This window comes from Amblyomma mixtum, chromosome 4 (assembly GCF_055824585.1).
Source record: "Amblyomma mixtum isolate Tamu chromosome 4, ASM5582458v1, whole genome shotgun sequence".
NCBI lineage: Eukaryota > Metazoa > Arthropoda > Arachnida > Ixodida > Ixodidae > Amblyomma > Amblyomma mixtum.
This window is the reverse complement of record NC_143015.1, coordinates 116,141,861-116,163,821: the sequence shown is the minus strand read 5'-3', so window position 1 is coordinate 116,163,821 and position 21,961 is coordinate 116,141,861. Positions and strand designations below refer to the sequence as shown.

Sequence of the window (21,961 nt, the reverse complement as noted above, 5' to 3'; positions counted from 1 at the left end):
ATGCCAGCTCGATGGTTTGGAATGAACAAAGGTGCGTCTAGTGAATACGGTGTCTTCGTTCACTACCATCTTCCTCCCTTCCCGTTACGGCGAGGTTCAGGTGTGCACCGAGATATGCGAGACAGATACATTTCCTTTCCTCAAAAACCAATTTACTGACAAGCAAGGCGTATTTGTCCGCGTTTCAGATTGGTCCAAATTGTCGTGATGTCACCACGCGCGAATCTTGACGGGTGTCCACCGAAATATGTGAGACAGTTACTGCGCAACTTTCTTTCGTCAAATACAATTTTCGACTAGTGTCTACTGAGATATGCGAGACAGTTAATGCGTAATTTCCTTTCCTCAAATACAATTTTCATTTTCTACATTACGGTCCCTCTTTCTTCTTTCACTCCACTTCCTCCCTTCCTGTACAGTGCGGCTCAGGTGTCCACCGAGACAACAGAGAATTACTGCGCCATTTCCTTTCCTTAAAAAGCGTTGCGTTCAAAGGGCAAGGCATCGCGCCGAACGGGTGGTGGCGTTCAATGGACTCCGTGGCAGCGCTACAACACGCTGTCGCGTTCCACTCCTAAAGGCGAAGCTTAAGCGTCATTAATTGGCAGTTAATTAATGCACCAACAAAATGCGAAGTGAACAATCGCGTAGCAGAATGCAGCACTCAGGCTTTCGCCTTTCAGCACTTTAGCCGCTAAAGTTCCTTGTAATTTTTTATTTATCTGGTCTGACTAGAAAGGCTAATTGGACTAATTGGTTAAGTAAGCAATTAACTAAACTAAGTCAAACTTACTTGGAGCATCACTATACGATCCCTTTAATTGGTTGCATGGTTAGTAGCCAAAGTACAATTGGCCGCGTTTGAAATTCGCGCACTGTGACGTCACGACCGTTTCGACTAACTGAAAAGCGTGACATTTCTGTCGACAGCTCCTGCTTACAACGATGAGACATTAAAGTTTTCCGCCTTAAAATTTGTTCCTGCATGTTTAAACCTGTTGTACGGTTTCCGTGTTTGTCCTCCTGCTGATATTTTGAACATTGAATCGCTCAGTTCGAGGACCTCTAGCGACTTCTAGCTCTCTGTTTGTTGGCGACGGATAGCGGCCTCCATTTAAAATCTCGCGAGCAACTGAGACCTGCCTACGCTATTCTCGTCTAATAGCCCGACACGAAAAATACCCGTTCAGGATCGCAATGAAAGCGAAATTCATCAAGTGGTTCTGGAACACCCACAGCAACTTCCACATTATGAGTATTGAAAGGGATGTATTATACCCCACATGGCTCGTGTTGTCCTCTGAGATGGAGTTGTCTGTCGAAGGGGTGGTTAGAAATCCCGACATGATGGTGCTTGCTACTAACCAGTTAGCCAGGTACCAAACATACATGTGGTATCCTGGTCATATTTATGTATGTACTGAATGCTGAAGTCTTAAAAATTCACCGACATCCTCATTCATAACTCCCCAGCTGAATGAAACACGAACAGTTAAACTGGTTCACACAACAGTGTCAGTGGCATCTGAGATATATGCTATTTATCTGGCATCACAGTTCATATTATCAGTAGTAGATCCAAGTAGGCGGGTGCTGTCAAGCTATTCATAGGCTGCACTAAAATCCCGCGACAGCGCAAGTTCTGCAGCACCGAAGAAAAGTTTGGTTTATGTAACGCTTAAAGAATTCTGCAAGGCATCAAAGATGCTGAATTTAGTAGTCTTTTAATGGATATCCGGGCATTGCCTTACCCAAGGAAACAATAAGGCAGAAGCAGCGGCCAGGCAAGCTTACAGTAATGCTTAATTTTTTAGCCTGTCATTATCAGGATGTGAAATAGGTGAGAAAGCAGTACCCAAGTGCAAACACCAACAGAAAATATTGGCAGTGGTTTAGCTCTGGTCAAACCTGGAGGATTGCGAAAGCAACGAGGAGAGAGAGAGAGAGGCGATGGAGAGCGCGCGGCAGCGATGGCGGCCCCGGTACACTAGCTATGCGCCGCTACTGCGCATGCGCAAATGGCCAGCGCGGCGGCGGCACCTCTGGGTCACCCACGCAGCGACGGCGGCGGCGCGCCAGCTGTGCGCCGTGTGACGTCACTGCTCCTCGCGCATGCGCAGTATGGCCTTTCGTCCGCTCCGCGAAATGGCTCGGCGACTCGCGTAGTGTTGCTTTCGCAACAAAAGTATGCATCTTTACAAAGATAATCAAGTGTCTTCAATCCCGTTGTCTTCTGGAGGCTCATACATCACACAAATCGGTCGTTGTTTGAACGACTGGCTTAGTTAAGAATGATGCCCACAGCATCATCATTTACTGCCGCCATTGCTCTTGCTTTCAATTGTTGAAAAACATCCGAGTTGTCGCAAATCACGAAGATAACTAAAGGAGTTACCAAGACATCAAAAATCATGACGGTGGATGCGAAATGAGTCAACACATTGTCCTTTGCGACTTTGATGAAAAACCACAACTATTTGATTTCTCATAATCGCTGCACTGACGAAACATATGCATGCTCAGGTGACGAACACATGAGAAGCTTTACGGACTTCGTACAGTTGTTCTCAGTATGTGGTAGGGCGCAGATGTTCGCGACCCTACCTTCCTTAGCCCGGCAGTCACCGAGTTGTATAGGGATGACCGCGAAATTAGCACACAAAATACGCAACTGTTACGCGGTTCAGGGGCTTATGATCGGATCTCCGTGTGCAGGGCAGTGACCGCGTCATGTTGGCTGAGCGAAGGAACTCTGAGTTAGCACGTGACCTATTTGAGCAGGCGTACATGCAGCAAGCCCGTAAAATGCAAGCCCCACACACAAAACCGGAAGTCATTAAAGCTGACGAACCAGCATGCGCTGTTTCGGTTTCGATAAATGCAGTAGTTCACAGGCGACCTGCCGCGCGATAACGTCAGAAGCTGCCATCAAAATCTCGTGCACGGCGTTGTGCCTAGGATGTCAGTGTTTACAAAGCTTAATAATTTATGTCGCTTCGTTGTCCTGACCCTGGCCTAGTCTGGTGTAATTGAACTAACGAGCTCTGAGTGTTGACAGGTTATCAAATATATCTTGATTTCATGCTTCTGGGCACGATATTTAGAGTTCCGTTCCCATCCATTCTGTCTTAAGCCTCTTCCTGTTTCGTTTCGCGATTTTATGCTCGAAATATTTTGCTAACAAAGGGAAGATAAATCATCGATCTTTCGATTGTCGCTGCAGCAGAAATTGAGCAGAGATGCGGAAAATAACTGCGAAAGTCAAGATAATACTGCTCAATACTCATCATAGCATACACTAATTTCGGGGCTAATTAGAGCACCGAAATATTACTTTCGGGAGATTAGTAAAATATAAAACAGGCTCACATCGCTTGCAAGCTTCGCTTTTGCAAACTTCATTTAAAAACTTTACTCAAAAAGCCTGGAACCTTCAACGTAAATATCTTTTGACCTCGTAGTCCTTACATGAAGTATTTCAGAACTTGCTGCTGGGCTAGTTGGTCACTCAGTCTTTGAAAATTAAATGTGGTGCTATTACGAACACCACAAAGAGAGGATGACACAACAAATAAGAACGTTACTAACAATTGGTATATTTTTCGCTCCAAGGATGGTCTTTATAGGCATTATCACATCACATGCGCACTATGGGGTGGTGCCAGCCGTAATCATGCTGTTGTCAGGGCTCATACTCTTATCTACTTTCACTGTGTGGCTAAGCGAGTAACAGGTAACAAGTAACAAGGAATGATTCTGATATGAACAAGATATGGACGAAACAAAAAGCATCAAGCAGCAGCAGCCAGAAAACCTGGAAAAGACGAGAGTCATTCACCTCTTTTTTGTGCACTTCTTTCGAAAATCGAGCTCGGCAGAGTACAATAACATCGAAGCATCGCTGATGCACTGGTTCGCCGTTTTGTGTATGTTGAAGGCCTCTGGCAATAGTCTGGAATTTGCGCTAGCACCTCTGCGCAGAATATTTGCTTGATGAAAACGTGTTGCACACTTGCACTCAATAACATGCGAAACTAAATTCGCAAGCTTATCTAGTTGCTTTAGGATTTGCGCATGCTCCTTTAAACGATCGTTGAGGCAACCCGTCTGCCCGTTATAGCACCTTCCACGGGATAGAGGAATCGTGTACACTATTCCTAAAGCACATCTGACGAAGGCTTCTTCATGTTGTTTTTGTAGCGAAAGCTACATTGGCCACAAACTTGCGATTTCCCTGTGGCGGTGCTCCGAGGAGGCACTGAGTCCGACCTTGAGCCGTTGCCTAGCAATCGCCGCAGCTGGCGGATGCCGCTAAAGTCACTGGAACTCTGAAAGTACCGCAGCTGTTTTCTCTTCGCCGCCGCGCCGCCTATTGGACAGTTTTGATCACGTGATTAGGCGCCTCCATAGATGGTCCACTCGCTCTAGGAGGCGACGGGGCGCAGTGCTTCCGAGGTGTTTGGACGGCGTGTTTTATGAAGTAGCAGTTCAGTATAGCGTCTGTGTGCGTGTGTGTGTGTCTGTGTGCGTGTGCGCGCGTGCCTGTGCCTCTATCTGAGCGTATGTCTGTGTGCGTGGCTCTGTGCGCGCGCCTGTCTCTGTGTACGCGCATGTGTGCTGCGCGCGCGTGTCTGTGCGTGCGTACGTGTGTCTGTGCATGCGTTTCTGTCAATGCGTTCGTATCTGTGTGCGCGCGTGTGTCTGTGTATGCGTGTGTCTGCGTGCGATCTGTGTGCGCGCGTTTCTTTGTGCACCGCGTGTGTCTGCGTATGCGTGTCTCTGTCGGTGCGTGTGTCTGCGTGCTTATCTGTGTGCGTGCGCGTCTTTGTGCACCGCGTGTGTCTGTGTATGCGTGTCGGTCGGTGCGTGTGTCTGCGTGCGTATCTGTGTGCGCGCGTGTCTTTGTGCACCGCGTGTGTCTGTGTATGCGTGTCTCTGTCGGTGCCTGTGTCTGCGTGCGTATCTGTGTGCGCGCGTTTCTTTGTGCACCGCGTGTGTCTGTGTATGCGTGTCTCTGTCGGTGCGTGTGTCTGCGTGCGTATCTGTGTGCGCGCGTGTCTTTGTGCACCGCGTGTGTCTGTGTATGCGTGTCTCTGTCGGTGCCTGTGTCTGCGTGCGTATCTGTGTGCGCGCGTTTCTTTGTGCACCGCGTGTGTCTGTGTATGCGTGTCTCTGTCGGTGCGTGTGTCTGCGTGCGTATCTGTGTGCGCGTGTGTCTTTGAGCACCGCGTATGTCTGTGTGCGTCGTGTGTTTGTGTGAGTGTGACCGCAATAAATGTCTTCGAAGACGTTGCTTTAGGAGATTTTTTTTCTCTGCTGGTCATCGATATTGGCTAATGAGGATTAAATAAAAAATAATAAATTGCAGAGTTTAACGTCCCGAAGAGACACGATAGCTGTGAAGGGTGCCGAAGTGGAGCGCAGTGGGAGAATTTATGCCACCTGGAGTTATTTAACGCGTACTTGCATCGCACTGCGCACGGGAGTTTTTGTATTTCGCCTCCATCGAAATACAGCCACAGCGCGCCCGCATGCTATCTGGCCGCACAGTTAGAGCGTTGGCCCCGTCGTCGACCTTGGGGTCGCCCAACTACCTCCCACAAGCCTCCGACCGGCGACTGCCCACACGGAGGGAAGAACAGGAGGCAGGAAACAGCAAGCGCGCAGGGAACGTTTCATACGCATCAGACTTCCAAGTGAACCGATTTACTAAACGTTTTGCTATATTTCGCTCGTATGTACGCAGCCTGCCGGCTTTAAAGTTTTCCGGGCCCCGAAAACATGCATTTGCGAGCCTCTCACGGAAGCAAAATAGGACAAGCCTGCTTCTTACGTTGTCAGCTCACACCCGTGGGCTAAAGAGTACGAGAGGCTGCGCAGCTGTCATGCGACGCTTTCAAGGTTTTCGAAACCCTCACCTCATCTAAGGTCTCAATCATGAATACTTTCATTGATTAATTTTCGCGCAAAATCGATGAGCAAGGCGGCCGCAAGCGAGACCTTCTTCGCCTAGCAGACGACGCGCTCGCCGCGCTGGACCACCTCTGGCAACAACACCCCAATGTTGCCCACGTGCCGCCCGCTGGTTGCGGTACTTTCAGAGTTACAGTGACTTTAGATGCCGCGCGCTCGCCGCGCCACCTGGCATGACGTCACACCGCGCTCCTCGCCGTGGAGCCGCCGTTTGGTATGACGTCACACCGCGCGCCGCGTCATTGCGCTCGCCTCCGCTCGCTTCGCCAGCCGAAATGCGACGTCGCTGCCGAAATGTCAGTAGACGAAACTGCTTTCGCTACGTATATGCTGGCCTAGCTGAGCTAAGCCACTGCCTTTTTTGTAACCACGCTCACCACCACCGCAGATGCGGGGACACAGCTTCGCCAACTTATTTGGTGCTCAGGAAACTAGTGGCACTTCGTGCCTGATGACCACTTCTTCAAGGTTATCTGAAGCCTTACGAATATAAGGCGTGACCTTAGGTTTGGCCTTCGCGCGTTCAGTTTCGGCCATTTTTCGTCTGTGTTCAAATTTATTTGTAATGTTTCAGCAACCGCAATAAGCGCCGAAGAAGGGAAGCCTGCGGCCAAAAGAATGAGTACCCGATGTTCAAAGCTATCAGGAGTTTCATGTGGACACGACTTTCGAAGCGCAGATTCCATGCAGAGGGATGCAAAGACTCTTGTTTACAACGAGTTATCACTACAGCTACTAGCGACGGAGCCAGAAACTCGGCACGCAGGACGTGAATTCTTGTGCGAGCGATTATAAGCCAGAATTTCACCTTGCATGCATATCACAACATGTTTAGGCTTTGCTCTCGTCCACGTGTTTCGAGTCCGCGCCTGATGGCGACATGAAGGTGAAATCTTTTCTTTGTGGCCGTTGTCTTTGCCTATTAAGTTTGGCCTTGCACGCGTTCCCTGAATAATTTATTACGAGAACCCACTTGGTCCTGCGTCATTTAGCAGAGGGTGCACTACTATCTAAGAGGATTCGGCTCAGATGACATCCGTCTCTCAAACACTGATACGCACGCTCTGTTATTTTACCTGTGGACGCTTTGCCTTTCAAATTCTCAGTTCGGAAAAACAAGGCCTTGCCAGACTGGGCAAGCATAAAATTACAATTTTTTTCTGACGGCGCCCTCCAGCCTCTACGCGGCTCCGAAATCAAAGTCAAACAGAGGGCTTAACAGTCTGTGCGGAGTAAAAAGAAATAAACTGCAATAGAATACATGAAAGGCCGCAGCTGCAGAGCATGATTAAAACTCGCCAGGGGGAAAAAAAGACTAGAACCAAGTAGCGAGAGACGTAATACCAGAATCAAGTGAAGAACATGTAATTCCAGGGCCAAGTGTAACTGGAACAATGTCATTGAAGCAGGAACCACGAGACATGGTTATAGATGGTGAGGCAAACTAAAAGCCCAGTGGGCTCTCTCGTTCTAAAGCACGAAGACGGCAGTTTGTAAATGGGAGTAAGCTCCGCCTGTAGTCTCTATCTATGAGCTAATATATTGTATTGTTTCAACACTCTTCGTTATAAGGGCATTTCTTGTCCATTGTGCATGGGGAGGGATTCAGAAGATGCACAAAACAGAATTTTTCGCAATGGTACTGAAGCTATAGTATGCACGAGGATGTTGCTGAAATACCAAATCAGCTACTTGGGTGTTTATTTCATAATTTGGACGTCAAGTAAACAAAGTTGTGAATGCCATACTAGGTTACTATAAAAGAGGTTTTCAAGCAGTTAGGCCTCAATATCTGCTGCACGTTGCTTAAAGAATGCGAATTGAGAGATGGTTTGGTTTGGTTTTATGGGGTTTAACGTCCCAAAGCGACTTAGGCTATAAGAGACGCCACAGCGAACAGCTCCGGAAATTTCGACCACCTGGGGTTCTTTAACGTGCACAGACATCGCACAGTACACGGGCCTCTAGAACTTCGCCTCCATCAAAATTAAACCGCTGCGGCCGGGATCGAATCCACGTCTTTCGGGTCAGCAGCCGAACATCACAACCATTGAGCCACCACGGCGGCTGCAAATTGAGAAAATTTTCACTTTAAAGATAATAGATACGTGTTGCCGTAGGCTGACGGCTTTCTATGAAATGCATTGTTTTTAGCAATGCTTTTTAGCAAGGCTTTCTATGTTTTGTAGGCGTACAATTTCAAATTAAGAAGAATAATGGACACTGAAGTTCTCTAACGTGAAGTATATTTGTTATATGAGCTCACTTTATCCGGAAATGCAGCATTTCATGACGCCGGTAGATTTAGAGATTCTTGCGTGGATCTGAAGAGAAGTAATCTAGGTTACCGTTTCTTCAGAAAGAACACCTAAAAATTTAAAAGATGTAAGCGTTCCAGCACACATTTCTGAAATTTGGTGTCAATTTCAAAATGAACAGGCTTGTGGCAAGGCTTAAAAAATACATTCAGTGTGGTACACGCCTGTACGGCTAATATAAGCTCTTTTAAATGTACTCACGATGACAGCTTATGATATACAAACTGTCAACTGCAGATGAACTCAAGATGATAGATGACGTTCCTGGTGTATCCGAGATCGCCTAAATGTTTTAAACAATTAAAAACGAAGGGTTGTTACTGTCGTCCACTAGTGTACAGTATACGAGGAACATCATAATATAAATTACAAAGTGCAATACGAACTTCTGGCATACAAAATGCCTCTATATTAATCTAAAAAGATCTATATAAAGGATAGCAAACTGTATTTGACCAAATCAAACAGTTTCTAATTAACTGTGACGCCACAGAGTCCTAAAAAGGAGCATAGATAGAATATAATTTCTATTCATTTTGTTCGATGGCTTTTGAAACAAGGAATGCATCACCGTAAAATTTTTATAATTAAGATGGCGAAATATTTTGCCTCTAACATCCAATGAAGCTGTCTTAGCTGAATGCTCTGTAAGGAAGCGACATTGTTATTCGGCGGCTTATACCTCTCTATAAGTTTCGAGAACATGAAAACTTAAAAAAAGGTCTGTAATAATAATAGACAATAGTAAGCAGCTGTAACGAAAAATGAACGTTCGTACAGTTTTAACACTGACCAGAAATATTCCTGCACATAATGAATGTTTCCAAATACACTCCAGAAAAAGAGACGAGACTCCAGCAAAGTGTACCATTGGCTCAGTCCCAATAACGTATACAAGCCCTACAATCCACTGTAAAAAATTCGAACATTAAACAATGGGGTGCACTGTTTGCATAACAAGTAAATAATTGTAACAGAAGTTACGTATTTCTCATGCAATTAGTAGCTGCATTCGGTTCCAGCTTAGCACTGAGGCTCAAACAATGAGTGTGATATGTTTGTAAAACAAGCCTTGGAGCATTATATGCCTTAAGCCCTAATAGTACTAGAGATCGTAATACTCTTTTTGATCCCAATATCTGTAACGGTACTCCGAATTTCGTCCCAATTATTCAACAGTGGTAAAAAATTTACTCTTATTCTGCATGCTTGCGCTCTTGTGCTCAGAGTTCAATTTGTCCCTGATTCGTTTGTGTTCTATTTATTCTAAAAATCTTTGCTTGAAAAGTATTTTTAACGCTCAATTTGTACTTCTCTCTAATTCGATAATCGCGAAGGCGTTTGCGACGCGTTTTGTCTTAATACGGGCTGTAACTTCAGAATTTGGAATATAAAGCCGGTACTTTTTGTAACGTTTCTCAAACGTGGCAAGAAACATTATACTGGCACATGATGGCATTAGCAAAAGGTAACAGTAGCTGAAACAGCACAACTTTTGTCATGGAGAGACTTGCAAAAATTAAGCAGTCTCAAACTGTGGTGTTACATTGCTTAAATTGTTGATAACATTAAAGGTTTAGGGAAATTCTGCATCCACAAACAGCGATATATATAGCTGATATATGATAATCCATATAAACATCTCGAATTAAAATGACTGTAGCGAAGCTTAGAAATAAGAGAAATGTGTTCAAACCTCCATAAAACTGTTTATGTGGTGCAGCAACTAGTGTCGCTATAAAATTCGCAAGTATGATAACAAAAATCACAGCCATAGAGATATTCAGGCAACTGTTCATTGCTATGTTCCCGCTTAATGTAAGCTCATATTCCACCTTCTTTCATGTTTGCACCGTAAAGGCCTTCTACTTTGTAGCCTGGCGAACCAACTAGTGACGCAAAACTCTCGATAGTACTATCAATACTACCGATACTATCGATAGTTGAGTCACTATCGAAATACCAATGGTAAAAAATATTATCGATAGTACTATCGATAGCGCGCTATCGATAGTACTATCGATAGTTTTATTGATAGTACTATCGATAGCCGCATTGATACTACTTGTCATATATAGTACTATCGATTCTATAAAATCAACCACGCGTACCCACTGCATCCTAAACTTGGTTTCCCGAGTGTGAGGTATGGAGGTGATGGTATGAGTTGCTGACAGGACTCGCCCGTTTTCGCGGCCGACGCGTCACCGAGCTCTGCAGACGTTCCCTGCGTAAAGTTTCTGTATAAAATGTTAGTGTGCGAATGTTCTAGTTGCGAAGCATGTGCGCGAAAAGCAGTTCTGCAGCGGTTGCGTCAGCAAGACGACGTCTGCAGTGCACAATAGTGTCGTGTAAGAACTTGTACTGTTTGTTCTTTCATCGGATGCAGTTGCAGGTATTTTTCCGAACTGTCCCAGTGCCCGTTAAAGAACGGCAGCTGGTCGAAAAATACCGGGAAACCTCCACTACGGCATCCCTCATAGCTTGAGTCTCTTTGGGACGTTAATCCAATCAGGTACCGCAAAGCGTATTGGTTATATCGCTGGCCAACAAATGCATGATATTAATATTGTTCATGGACATGCTGTCCATGTACGTCGACGCCAACCACTCCAACTGGGACCAAGTTCTTCCCTTCGTCACCTACGCATATAACACTGCGACACAAACCACCGCCGGATTCTCTCCCTTCTTTCTTCTGTACGGCCGCGAGCCCCCCTGCACGATGGATACTCTTCTTCGCTACCGACCCGACATTTCCGAGTCCACGCCACTGTCCGACGCTGCCAGGTACGCCGAAGAATGCCGCCAGCTTGCTCGTTCGTTTACCACGCAGACCCAGTGGCAGCAAAAACATGACCGCGACACTTCCGCGGCCTCTACCTCCTACCCTGCCGACTCCCTTGTGTGGCTCTGGGTGCCTCCCACAACTCCCGGCCTTTCGCGGAAACTGCTGCATCGGTATCATGGTCCCTACCGGGTTCTCAAGCAAACATCTCCGGTCAATTATGTTGTTGAGCCTGTTGCACCCGCTGCGGACTTGCGTCGCCGTGGCCGCGAAACCGTCCACGTCGACCGACTGAAGCCGTACTACGACCCCTCTGTTCTTCCTTCCCCTTAAGACGCCAGGATGGCTCCTTTTCACCCGGGGGAAACTGTAGTGTGCCAAGTGTGACAGGTTCCGCTACCGCCATGCGCCGACACTGCGCTGCGCCTGACGACGACGAAGTTATGCGCCGACACTACGCTGCGCCTGACGACGACGAAGTTGCCCCGCTCTCTTGGTGCTGGCTACGCCCGTCTACGCTGCCAGATCCTGCACGGCGGTTCGGTCTCTTGAGGACGCCTAATAAACGCACCCCAGCACTATCAATAGTCTTACCATCGAGAGTTTCACTGTCTATAGTCTTGCTACCGATAGACGCACATCGATAGCAATACTATCGATAGTAGAATCGATATTATTACTATCGATAGTAGACTCTCGATAGCAACACTATCGATAGTTTTTTTTACGCTATCGATAGTTTCAAAAAAAAAACTATCGTACTATCGGTAGTCAATTTTCCGATAGTTCTGCATCACTAGAACAAACCCCGCCAGTTTTATTTCATATACATGTGTCTGTGAAAGGCAAAACTGTGACCAGAAAAAGAGTAAAGTGACATCCATTTTATGTCATTGGTTTTAATAGTTATGATATCATTAAGAAAAATCAAGCTCGTCGTCGCACTTTCAAAAAAATGTCCTCTTAAGAACGCATTGAGGAAATAAATTTTCCCCAAAGGTATTTCTCGCTGCAGTGACAGTACGTAATGAGGTAAACAAAAACTAAGATCACTGCGGCGGCCCGCATTGGAGCAATGCGAACGCAAAACATCCGCGTACTATGTCGACGTCCGTGGCTGTTCTGACGTCCATGTACTGTATCGACGTCCAGTGTCATTTTGATGTATAAGTGTACTTTTTCGCGTTTAATTAATTCACTAATTGCACCTTATCAACAAAATTTTTCCCACGGCAACATTCTATCACGTACTATCTGTCACAATCACATTTTCACACATTTATCTTCTGGTAACGACGTAATCGTGCGGACAAAATTTGCGGACACTTTTTGCTGACGCGGCAGAGCCATATAATGCTCTCGCATTAAAAACAGGTGGCGCTGTAGACGATAAATAAGGTGGCCTGCAGCAGTACCTGAGGCAACTCTTCAGAGTGTCTGCTTCCAGGGTGGTGTTCGTCGCATACCCTAGTAGTCACTATTGCTGCCAACTGGACGTTCTGAATTGTTCCCGATCATGCGTTTACGGCTATGGTCTCCTTTAGCCTCCTACACGTGTTCGGCACCCTCGCGCGAAAGTTTGCGATGATATTAAGCTACGGCCATGAAGCAGTTGAGCGCTTCCTACAAGGCATTCCGAAATTGGCAACGACACTCCCTCTCAAAACATCCGGTGCTACAAACCGGTCTCAGCACTACTGCTTCTGAGAACTTTGACACGAATCATGGGCTAAAACAGCTGCAGACAAACTATTAGCAGCCTAGCGGCGATGATCTCGTGGCCGTAGCTTTACTAGCTCACCACCGGCAACGGCTCAAATTCATTCTGAACGTACAGAATGTTTTAATGTTTTAGCACTGCTGGTCGCGGTGAGCGCTTTCAGCGATATGTGTGTGGTCCTGCGTCGCACAAACAGGGAAAATCGCATAAAAAAAAGTCCCATGGGTAGTGTTCGAACTCGTAAATCTCGTGGGAAATCTCGTATGCAGCAGAACGGAATTTCTTTTACTACTAGCTCCATTTGCCAGCACCTGAGACATCTCAGCCATTGTAGGAACCGCGAGCAAAGGCGCAACAAACAGCAACGGGTGGTTATTGAACGAAAGCCACAAGCGAATGAATGTTGTGTGGCAACGTAGAAGCATTGGCTCTTCTTGTTGGTATGACTGGCCCATTGACCTTCCTTTAATTCGTTTCGTTTTCATTGTCCGCCCCCAGCTGCGAGTGATAATGCCCCGTCTGCTCTGCAATGCTTGACAGTTGTTGCACGCTTTCTTTTCTGCCTGTATCACTGAGAAGGTCAACGAGAAACAACTTTGCTGGGTTTCAAATCCCACCTGCTGGCAGTGCGTCTACCTTTTATTTATCCACTTCCATTCATAACCCGCCATCCTTTCCTGTATAACTCTTAAAGTCATCAACTTGTGCGGAGTGCGAGTGCGGCGCAAAACACGAAAGGAAATCAGTGGCCAAAGGATCGGTCATTGCGCTTGAATTCGCTACCTGTCAGGGCTTGACAGGACAGCCTTAGAGGTCATCAATCACGCGCCTCAACGTATTTGAGTTGCGTCGAAAGGTATCGGGCATTCGCAGCTTAAGCGCCGGACTCTTTTAAGTGAGCTGTCACGCAGGATATGAGGTCCGGCCAGCACGAATAACACGCTGACCCCCTGCCGGCGTTCACGGACGGTTTCGTATTGCAAAAGCGAGGCAGTGCGACGGCCACGTATACTGTTCTGGAGCTACGAAGTAGTCGGAGCGGCCTCCTGTCCAGCCTGAGCCTAGGCCTATAGCAACCAAGTGGTCGATACTGACGTTCGCTCGCAGAGGTGTAGAAGTTTCGAGGGACGCACAACCTGTTTTTCACTTCCTGACCAGGTTTTCACCAACACCACTGGGCTCTCTGAAAGAATGGTAAGTCTGTATCTACAATCGCTACCAGACTCCGACGGGTTCACGGGGTGCCAGTGGGCTGGCATACTTTATATTGAAGCCACAGATAATGGGCGGGTCGAGATTCCTCAGTAAATGGCTAGTTTAATTTAGTTTATGAGGTTTAGCGTCTCAAAGCGACTAATGGTATGACAGACGCCGTAGTGAAGGGTTGCGGAAATGTCGACTACCTGAGGTTCTTTAACGTGCACTGATATCGCACGGTACACGGGCATCTAGAATTTCGCCTCTATCGAAATTCGACCACCGCGGCCGGGATCGAACGTGCGTCCTTCGGGGCAGTACCCGAGCACCATAACCACTGAGCCACCAAGTACGCCGTAGTGAAGGGCTCCGGAAATTTCGACCACCTGGGGTTCTTTAACGTGCACTGACATCGCACGGTACACGGGCATCTAGAATTTCGCCTGTATCGAAATTCGGCCACCCCGGCCGGGATCGAACCTGCGTTTTTCGGGGCAGTAGCCGAGCACCATAACCACTGAGCCACCATGGCTGCTTCAAAATTGGACGCAAAGGCACCATCACGGGACGCGTGCCTGCATGTAGGTAGTATACCTACCGTCACTGAGCGCTTCCTATATACAGGTATAAATGCCGCCGCGGTGGCTCAGTGGCTATGGTGCTCGGCTGCTGACCCAAAGGACGCGGGTTCGATCCCGGCCGCGGCGGCTGGAATTTCTTTGGAGGAGAAATTCTAGAGGCCCGTGTACTGTGCGATGTCAGTGCACGTTAAAGAACCCCAGGTGGTCGAAATTTCCGGAGCCCTCCACTACGGCGTCTCTCATAGCCTCAGTCGCTTTGGGACGTTAAACCCCATAAACCAACCATATACAGGTATAAGACGTGTCCTCTAATGCGGCAATCTGTGATTGTGGCCCGGAGGGTAACATCGAACACCTCCTCTCGTTCTGAATGACACGCGAGCCACAACGCAAGCCCTTCTTGTAGGAGCTTCGACTACAGGCGCTCAGTCAATATTTATTGCTTAAGCTTGAGATATCCAGCAACTCTAGCCCAGTGCTGGTTTCAGTAACGTCATTCTATGTGTGGCAGAAACAGCATGCGAAAGGGAACAAATGCGCCCGATTATAAACTACTCCCTCCTGCCGGCTGTTGACGCCGTGAGGTTCTCTATTCAATGGAGTTTAATTCATTCTCACCAAATATACAGGATGCCCCAAGTACATGAGTAGACACGTGACCGAAGCATCGAGTTCTTTATCCTGCTTTCTTCTGGATATGATGCATTAATTTACCACGTCTGATTTCCTGCTTTCCTCTGCAGATGATGCAATAATTTACCAGCTATTTGTTGAAAAGCTAGCCGGTGAACCTCGCTACTATAGAAAAATGTTCATCATGCACTTCATGACGCCTCACCATCCTCCCCCCTCCCCCTTTTCGTACTCCAGCGTACATCATCTGCCCTATGTCTAAGTGAATGTTGCGTTAGCTTGATATTCCCTACAGACTGCAGCGGTGCTAGATGCGCTGGAAGGAGCACTAAAGGTGAACACTCTTTCCCAAGCACTGTCTTCCATCGTTTGTCGACTCAGTATACTACTTGTTTTAAAGTAACGCCCCTACTGACGCTAACCAGAAACCATTGACTCAGTACGTCGAGAACTGAGCGGCGGGACATCGATCTGACATGCTTTTGCAGCTGTACTCCCGATAATCTGGCCATGGATTTCATCAGTTCTTAATACGGATTACCATTCACACTACCTACTGCATCCTATTCTCCTATCTCATTCGCGATTTCTTTTTTCTGCCCCAATATTGTTCAGGAGTCCGCCATACAGTGCACGCGACGACTCGTTTTCAATTTGTATATCAAGTGACAACCACTGCGATTTTAACGCGATAACGTTAGAGGCCCAGCGACGCAGAAAATGCGGTGTCGGCGTTGTCAGCGTTGTGAGCAATAAATGGGGGGGGTGTACGGTCCCCCAGGCAGCCACTGCCGGGAAAGTAGCCCATGTGGTCCACCTAGGTCACGTGACCTTGTGACATCAGGACCTGTCCACTGGATTGTGAGCAAACTAAACACCCTGGCAGGTGGCGCAGTTAAGTCAATGGTTGATCGCGAGGGGTTTCTTGGGAAGAGCAACTTGGATCGCACAAGACCCACCGGTGACGGGAGCTGCCATCGCAGGGCAGTGGCGCATCCTTTAACCGCTGCGCCATTGCGCAAGGTATGGGGCGAGGACACCCAGGAAAATATCAATGTAAAGCCGGAAATGACCAATTCCGCGTACATGGGCATTGAATCCTTCGCGTCATATTCTTAAAGGGCAACTGCAGCACTTTTTCGAGAATTCCGCGATATTCAAGGGTTCAAATCTATGTAAGCTGTAGGTAAACCATGCCAAATGTTTTTGCACTAGCATTTAAAATATTGACGTCATCGACGATTGAAGTTTGCGCTTCTCCTCAATGCACCAAAGAAGTGCAGGAAAACTCAGCGTGACGTCACGGAAGGTATGATTTCAGATTACCGCTGCCGTCTGCCACACCCTGCCCTGACGCGTTAGACGCTGCCAAACAACTCTTAGCAGGGTTTGCCTTCGGTGGCGTTGGTTTTTTTCCTTCAAAGCACGCGTTTGTGCGTTGAAAATGTACCGATACCTTCGATGACGTCATCATGCCCCCCCCCCCCCCCCTCTTGGCGTTGTGCGCTGCGGAGAAGCTTGAAGGGCGTCCGGATTTTAATCAGTGATTACCTCACTATTTCAAGTTCTAGCTCAAAAAAGACTTCGCAAGCTTTACCTGCAAGTTTCACACATTTGACCCTTTTAAGCTCGTTGATTTCTAAAACCTATGCAGTTTCCCTTTAAGGCGGAACCTAAGTGGGCCCTCCAAATTTTTTAGCTTGTCTAACCTTCTCTGCTTCCTGCTCTTGCATCTATCTCACTAGAGAACCATGGCGGACGAAGACATTGTTATCTCCGGGATGTCGGGACGTTTCCCTCAAGCGGACGACATTGCTGAGTTCAAGGAGAAACTATATGCGGGGGTCGACATGGTAACGGATGACGAAGCTCGCTGGCCACGAGGTAAGTACCCTAGCATGGATACATTCTATCAGCTATCTATCAGCTAGATATCCATACGCGAGCGGCTTTTCAGCGTACTATAAGGAGAAATTTTACTGAATGCAATATATTGCGCGGAGTGGGCAGAGGGCGCAGTCGTATTCAGGTGATATTGTTTTACTGTCCAGGCTCATGGACGTTGTAAATGTAGCTACCAAACGGCATATAATTAAAACATGTTTCAAAACAAGGCGTTCCGTGAAGCAAGCCGTACACGACGAACTTTGTTACTTTTTTTCTGGTAGGTTTCTTGATGAAAATATGAAGTACTAAACGCTGAACGGATGGTGCTGAAGAGAGAAATTCGTCTCAGTTTGTTACAGAACATTCACTTATGCTTTGGTTGCCAGTGCCCCGACTCGCATTTCTGACTGACTGAGCTACATTAAATATTGAACTGTTGAGAGCGAATCGGAAAGCAAGGAAATTAGCAAGGATTACTACTAATACATTAAAGAAAGGCTCCAGAGTCTCGAAACGAAATGACAGTTTATGACAGGTAACGAAGCGTTGAAGCAATGAGGGAAAAAGATTTACTTAGGGTAAGTAGTGACCGGAGATTCGGAGACGAGAGTGACGTCAATGAATAGAAAGGAAATGGTAGAGTGCACAAGGCAGGTAAAGTCATGTCATGAATAGCAAGTTACTAGTACCCTCAAGAGAAAAGCATGCAATAGTTATATCTGAAGAGTATTCTCTGATAGAGCCAGCTCTCGCAGGCACTTTCTTGGCGCATGAAAAGCCCCTATTGTATATATAAAAAAAAACATTGTAGCCAGCACTTTTCGTTGCGCCATCCTTTTTTTTTCTTCCTCCGTGTTGATATTTGCGCAACTGTTTTCAAGTCGCACAGATCTTTTAAAATAAATTCGGGAGAGTGCAGTGAGACGTCTAAAGGAAAAGTACAGATGTAATTTCTAACGATAGAGAGTGAGCAGTGTGGGTCTGGGAAGAAAGGGGAATAATTACACTCTAATTGAAATAAAAAGAAACAAGTAATGAGAAGACCAGAAAACCGATGGTACCACAGGATAACGAATCGATTCTAAGACAAGGCAAGCATAGCGCATAGCATGTCTGGTCGCGCATAGCTGACCAGACAAGCGGGAAAAATTAACACAGAACCGTCTCCATAGTGTCAGGCCAAGTGTTAACCAGGCACAAGTCTACCGAGAAGAAAAATTTACCCCTGCCTTAGGAACTGTTTGCACATGGGTAATTCGATGCTAAGACGTTACAATTCTTTCCAGGTCTTCTTGGGCTTCCAGGATATATGGGTACCATCCGAGACCCGACGCGTTTCGACGCCCAGTTCTTTAGTACGCCTCCAAGGCAGGCGGATGTGATGGACCCTCAGTTACGGCTGCTCCTGGAGACAACCTATGAAGCGATCATTGACGCTGGCTACGATCCCGCGGCCTTGCGAGGGAAGAAGGTCGGAGTCTTCGTCGGCAGCATCGCCAACGAGATGGGCAGTGCTCTCTACGCCGACCCCGATAAGGCCGACGGCTACGCGAGGCTTGGGTCAACCTTCTGTTCATTCTCGAACCGCCTCTCATACTGCTTCGATTTTCGCGGTATGTAAGCCATTTTACCAAACGAGCAATTCTCAGTCCCGTCATCTTCGCGTGAAACCCTTTTGCCAATGCGAGATCATTGCGATCAACATCGGGGAAAAATTCTAGGGGACGCTTTGCTCTGACTAAAGTGCCCTGAGGCGAAAGCCGTTTCTGCCTCTGTTGCTTTTCCTGCTACTGTGGTGATGACGTAATATTTGATTGCACGCGCATGCGCAATACATATATGGTTACGACATATTACGACAATTGATAGCGTCATCATTTTTTTTCATTATTGTTATTAATCTTTTAAATTTTTTAATCAAATAATTGTAATTATTTACTTCCTGTTGCGAAATATTACGCCGTGCCGATGGCGTCATGGGTTTTTCACTTCTTATTTTCCTTAATTACTTCGATTAATTTTTCATTCATTAATTATAATTAATTTCGACGAATTTTGATGGAGTGGAAATTCTAGAGGCCCGTGTACTGTGCGATGTCAGCGCACGTTAAAGAACCCCAGGTGGTCGAAACTTCCGCAGACCTTCACTACGGCATCCCTCATAGCCTGAGTCGCTTTGGGATGTTAAATTCCCATAAACCACAAACCATTAGTATTAGTAAAAGGGAAGTGAATCTGAAATGCCAAAAAGATGAAATGTCTTCCTGGCCACGGCCTGATGTGGCGGACCGCAGTCGAATATACACCAAAGCTGCTAAATGTTGTCGAAGGCATGATATATATATATATATATATATATATATATATATATATATATATATATATATATATATATTGATCATTTTGCTGTCATTGTTTGGTGCTGCGTTTCTTGCATGTATTTTATGATGCTAATTTTACAAATTGTGTACCTACCATTGTTATATATATATTTTGAAACACAGTAAGTTTTCTGTGTTGCCTCTTGAATTCCTTTGACATGTCCTGCCCTGTCGATTGTGCCGCTCTCTCTCTGGTATAATTCTTTGTTAATAATGCTGTAATTTTTTTCTTGTAACCACCCCTGTTACAATACCCCGGGGATTGACAGTATATTTAAATAAATAAATAAATAAAATTACGCCTATACCAAAACGTACGGGGCAGAGGCATTGCAGCTCGGATCACTCAGAGCGCCCAAGATAATGAGTAAAGATTTCTGCCGATTTGTTTAGGGCCCAGCTTCACCGTCATCACGGCCTGTTCATCGAGCATGACGGCACTGAACCAGGCCGTGCTGGCACTGCGTACGGGCCAGTGCGAGGCTGCCATCGTCGGGGGCGCCAACATTCTCATCAGTCCCACCACGACGCTCATGTTTGTGCGACTGGGCACAGTGTCCACAAGAGGAAAATGCAGAACCTTCGATGCTGAAGGTAAGGGCTGTAATATCGGACTCTCCGCGGTGTCCTTCTTTCAGCATGATCAGGTGTACTCGGTCACGCGAAAGCAAATAGTGCAAAAATAAATGTATAGAAAATAAAAATGCCATATAATGAACATATAATGAACATTGGCATCCACCCAAGCGCAGCCATACGGCTACAAAGGAAAGCTAACATCTTTCTCAGAAACTTCGTAGTTAAAGAAAACTTCGTCCTGGTCCGGGACGAATGTAGCCGTATGGCTGCGCTTGGGTGGATGCCAATGATTAATTACTCATTTATTACAAATTTACTCCACCTTGGGGGATTACTCTAAAAATTTGATCAACACTGTTCCCACTTCGAGTTATTGATCAAGTCGCTCTGCCCTACCACAAGCTTGCCGTCCCAATTAGCTTGGCGTCCCTTTGAGTGCCTGTAAGCATAGCGCACATTATTGGAAAGACCGCGTGTCAACTCTTCAGCGCTATGCTCAAACGTTTGTCCCCCATGGCCTCTCAATTTTTGGCAGGGTGACCGCCTGTAATGTGTTTCTCGCCACTAAAATATATTATGTACTGCAAATTATTCATTGCGCAAGAATTCCTATCCAGCGTTTTCACAGGGTTTTCGCTACTTTTGTGTGGGATTCGTCTTTTGAATCCATGAGGCGTGATAACCTTTTTCGGCCTGTAAGCGCTGGCGGCCTTGGTCTAGTTCACCTGTATGTCTGACAGATAGTGTCACGTTTCATGTTTTTCCGTGACACTACACACCCAATAGTACGTTCATTCCTGCAAAGAAATTGAGTTCATGTTTTACCCAACTTCATTGTGTCTTCCAATGTTTGTGACCGTCCGTGTTTGTGAGGCATAATGCAAGAGGTGTATTTGGCTGTCCGTTTCCTACTTGTTCGTTTTTCTCCTGAGTTCCTTTTTTTAGTGTCGAGGAAAAAGTCGTATAAGGATTTGATTAGTATGCTCTTCCCTCCGCCCATGTACCGCTCTCTGTATTTTGGTTTACCGGGGCATGACGTACTCAAAAGAGTACGTAAGACGCCAGTCTCGCTGTGTACAAATACCTTTTTCTTTAAGTTACACACCGGTACGTTGCCCGTTAGAACATGGTTAGATAAAAAGGGCATTTATTGTGTCTACCATTAATTGCCGCCTTTGTGATGAACCAGAAACCATTGAGCATTGTTTCATCAGTTGCAAAGATGCAGTACTCTTCTGGGATATCCTGCAACGCACATTTAAAAAAAATTCATCTGACTCCACATTCTGTTCGCTATCTCACTGCGCTGCCATTTGTTGATGAACCCCTGGACATGTTCTTTCTGATTGGACTGCACAGCCTCTGGAAAAGCCGCATGATGGACAGACACTGTGAACCTGTTGTGTCTACAAAGGATCATTTCAGTCGAATGGTTGTTTATCTAAGAGACGTGTATGCCCAGACTGAGTACGAACCGGAGTGGCACTCACTATTAGTGATGTGCTCTGCATTGCCCCTTTTCTAGTGCATGGTCTTTTGAATATGTATTGTTTACCACCGTTTTCATAATGGCTTGTATATAGTTCATGTACAGAGGTGTCCACTTCCAACCTGAACACCGCTCCGGGCGGCCAGCGCGGCCGGCGCTCCGCGGTGCGCCTCTCGCGGGCGCCTAGGGAAGTATTGCACGCAAGCGCAGTGACAGCTGCAGGCGGGGCCTTCGCCGCGTCGTCTGCTTCAGCGCGGCGGCTCCGCCAAGCCACGCTTGCTATGCGGTGAAGCGAACTTTGCTCTTGCCATGCGCAATAAAACGACAGTCCGGCACGGTGGTGAAGCGCAGCAACCGCGCTTGGTTCTGTGTAGCGCGTGATATACCAGGTGTCCCCTGAGTTACTAAGCAAGGC

At 46.7% G+C, this 21,961-nt stretch overlaps 1 protein-coding gene across 1 annotated transcript in view; it reads left to right on the top strand.

Moving 5' to 3' along the window:
* Positions 1-21,961, top strand: part of LOC149348013 (fatty acid synthase-like) — a 53,358-nt gene that overhangs the window by 9,263 nt on the left and 22,134 nt on the right. The window contains exons 2-4 of the mRNA XM_089587860.1: positions 16,956-17,094; positions 18,384-18,710; positions 19,872-20,072. Of these exons, the coding sequence (XP_089443986.1) occupies positions 16,962-17,094; positions 18,384-18,710; positions 19,872-20,072 (661 nt within the window). The 5' untranslated portion in view covers positions 16,956-16,961. The remainder of the gene's footprint in view (positions 1-16,955; positions 17,095-18,383; positions 18,711-19,871; positions 20,073-21,961) is intronic.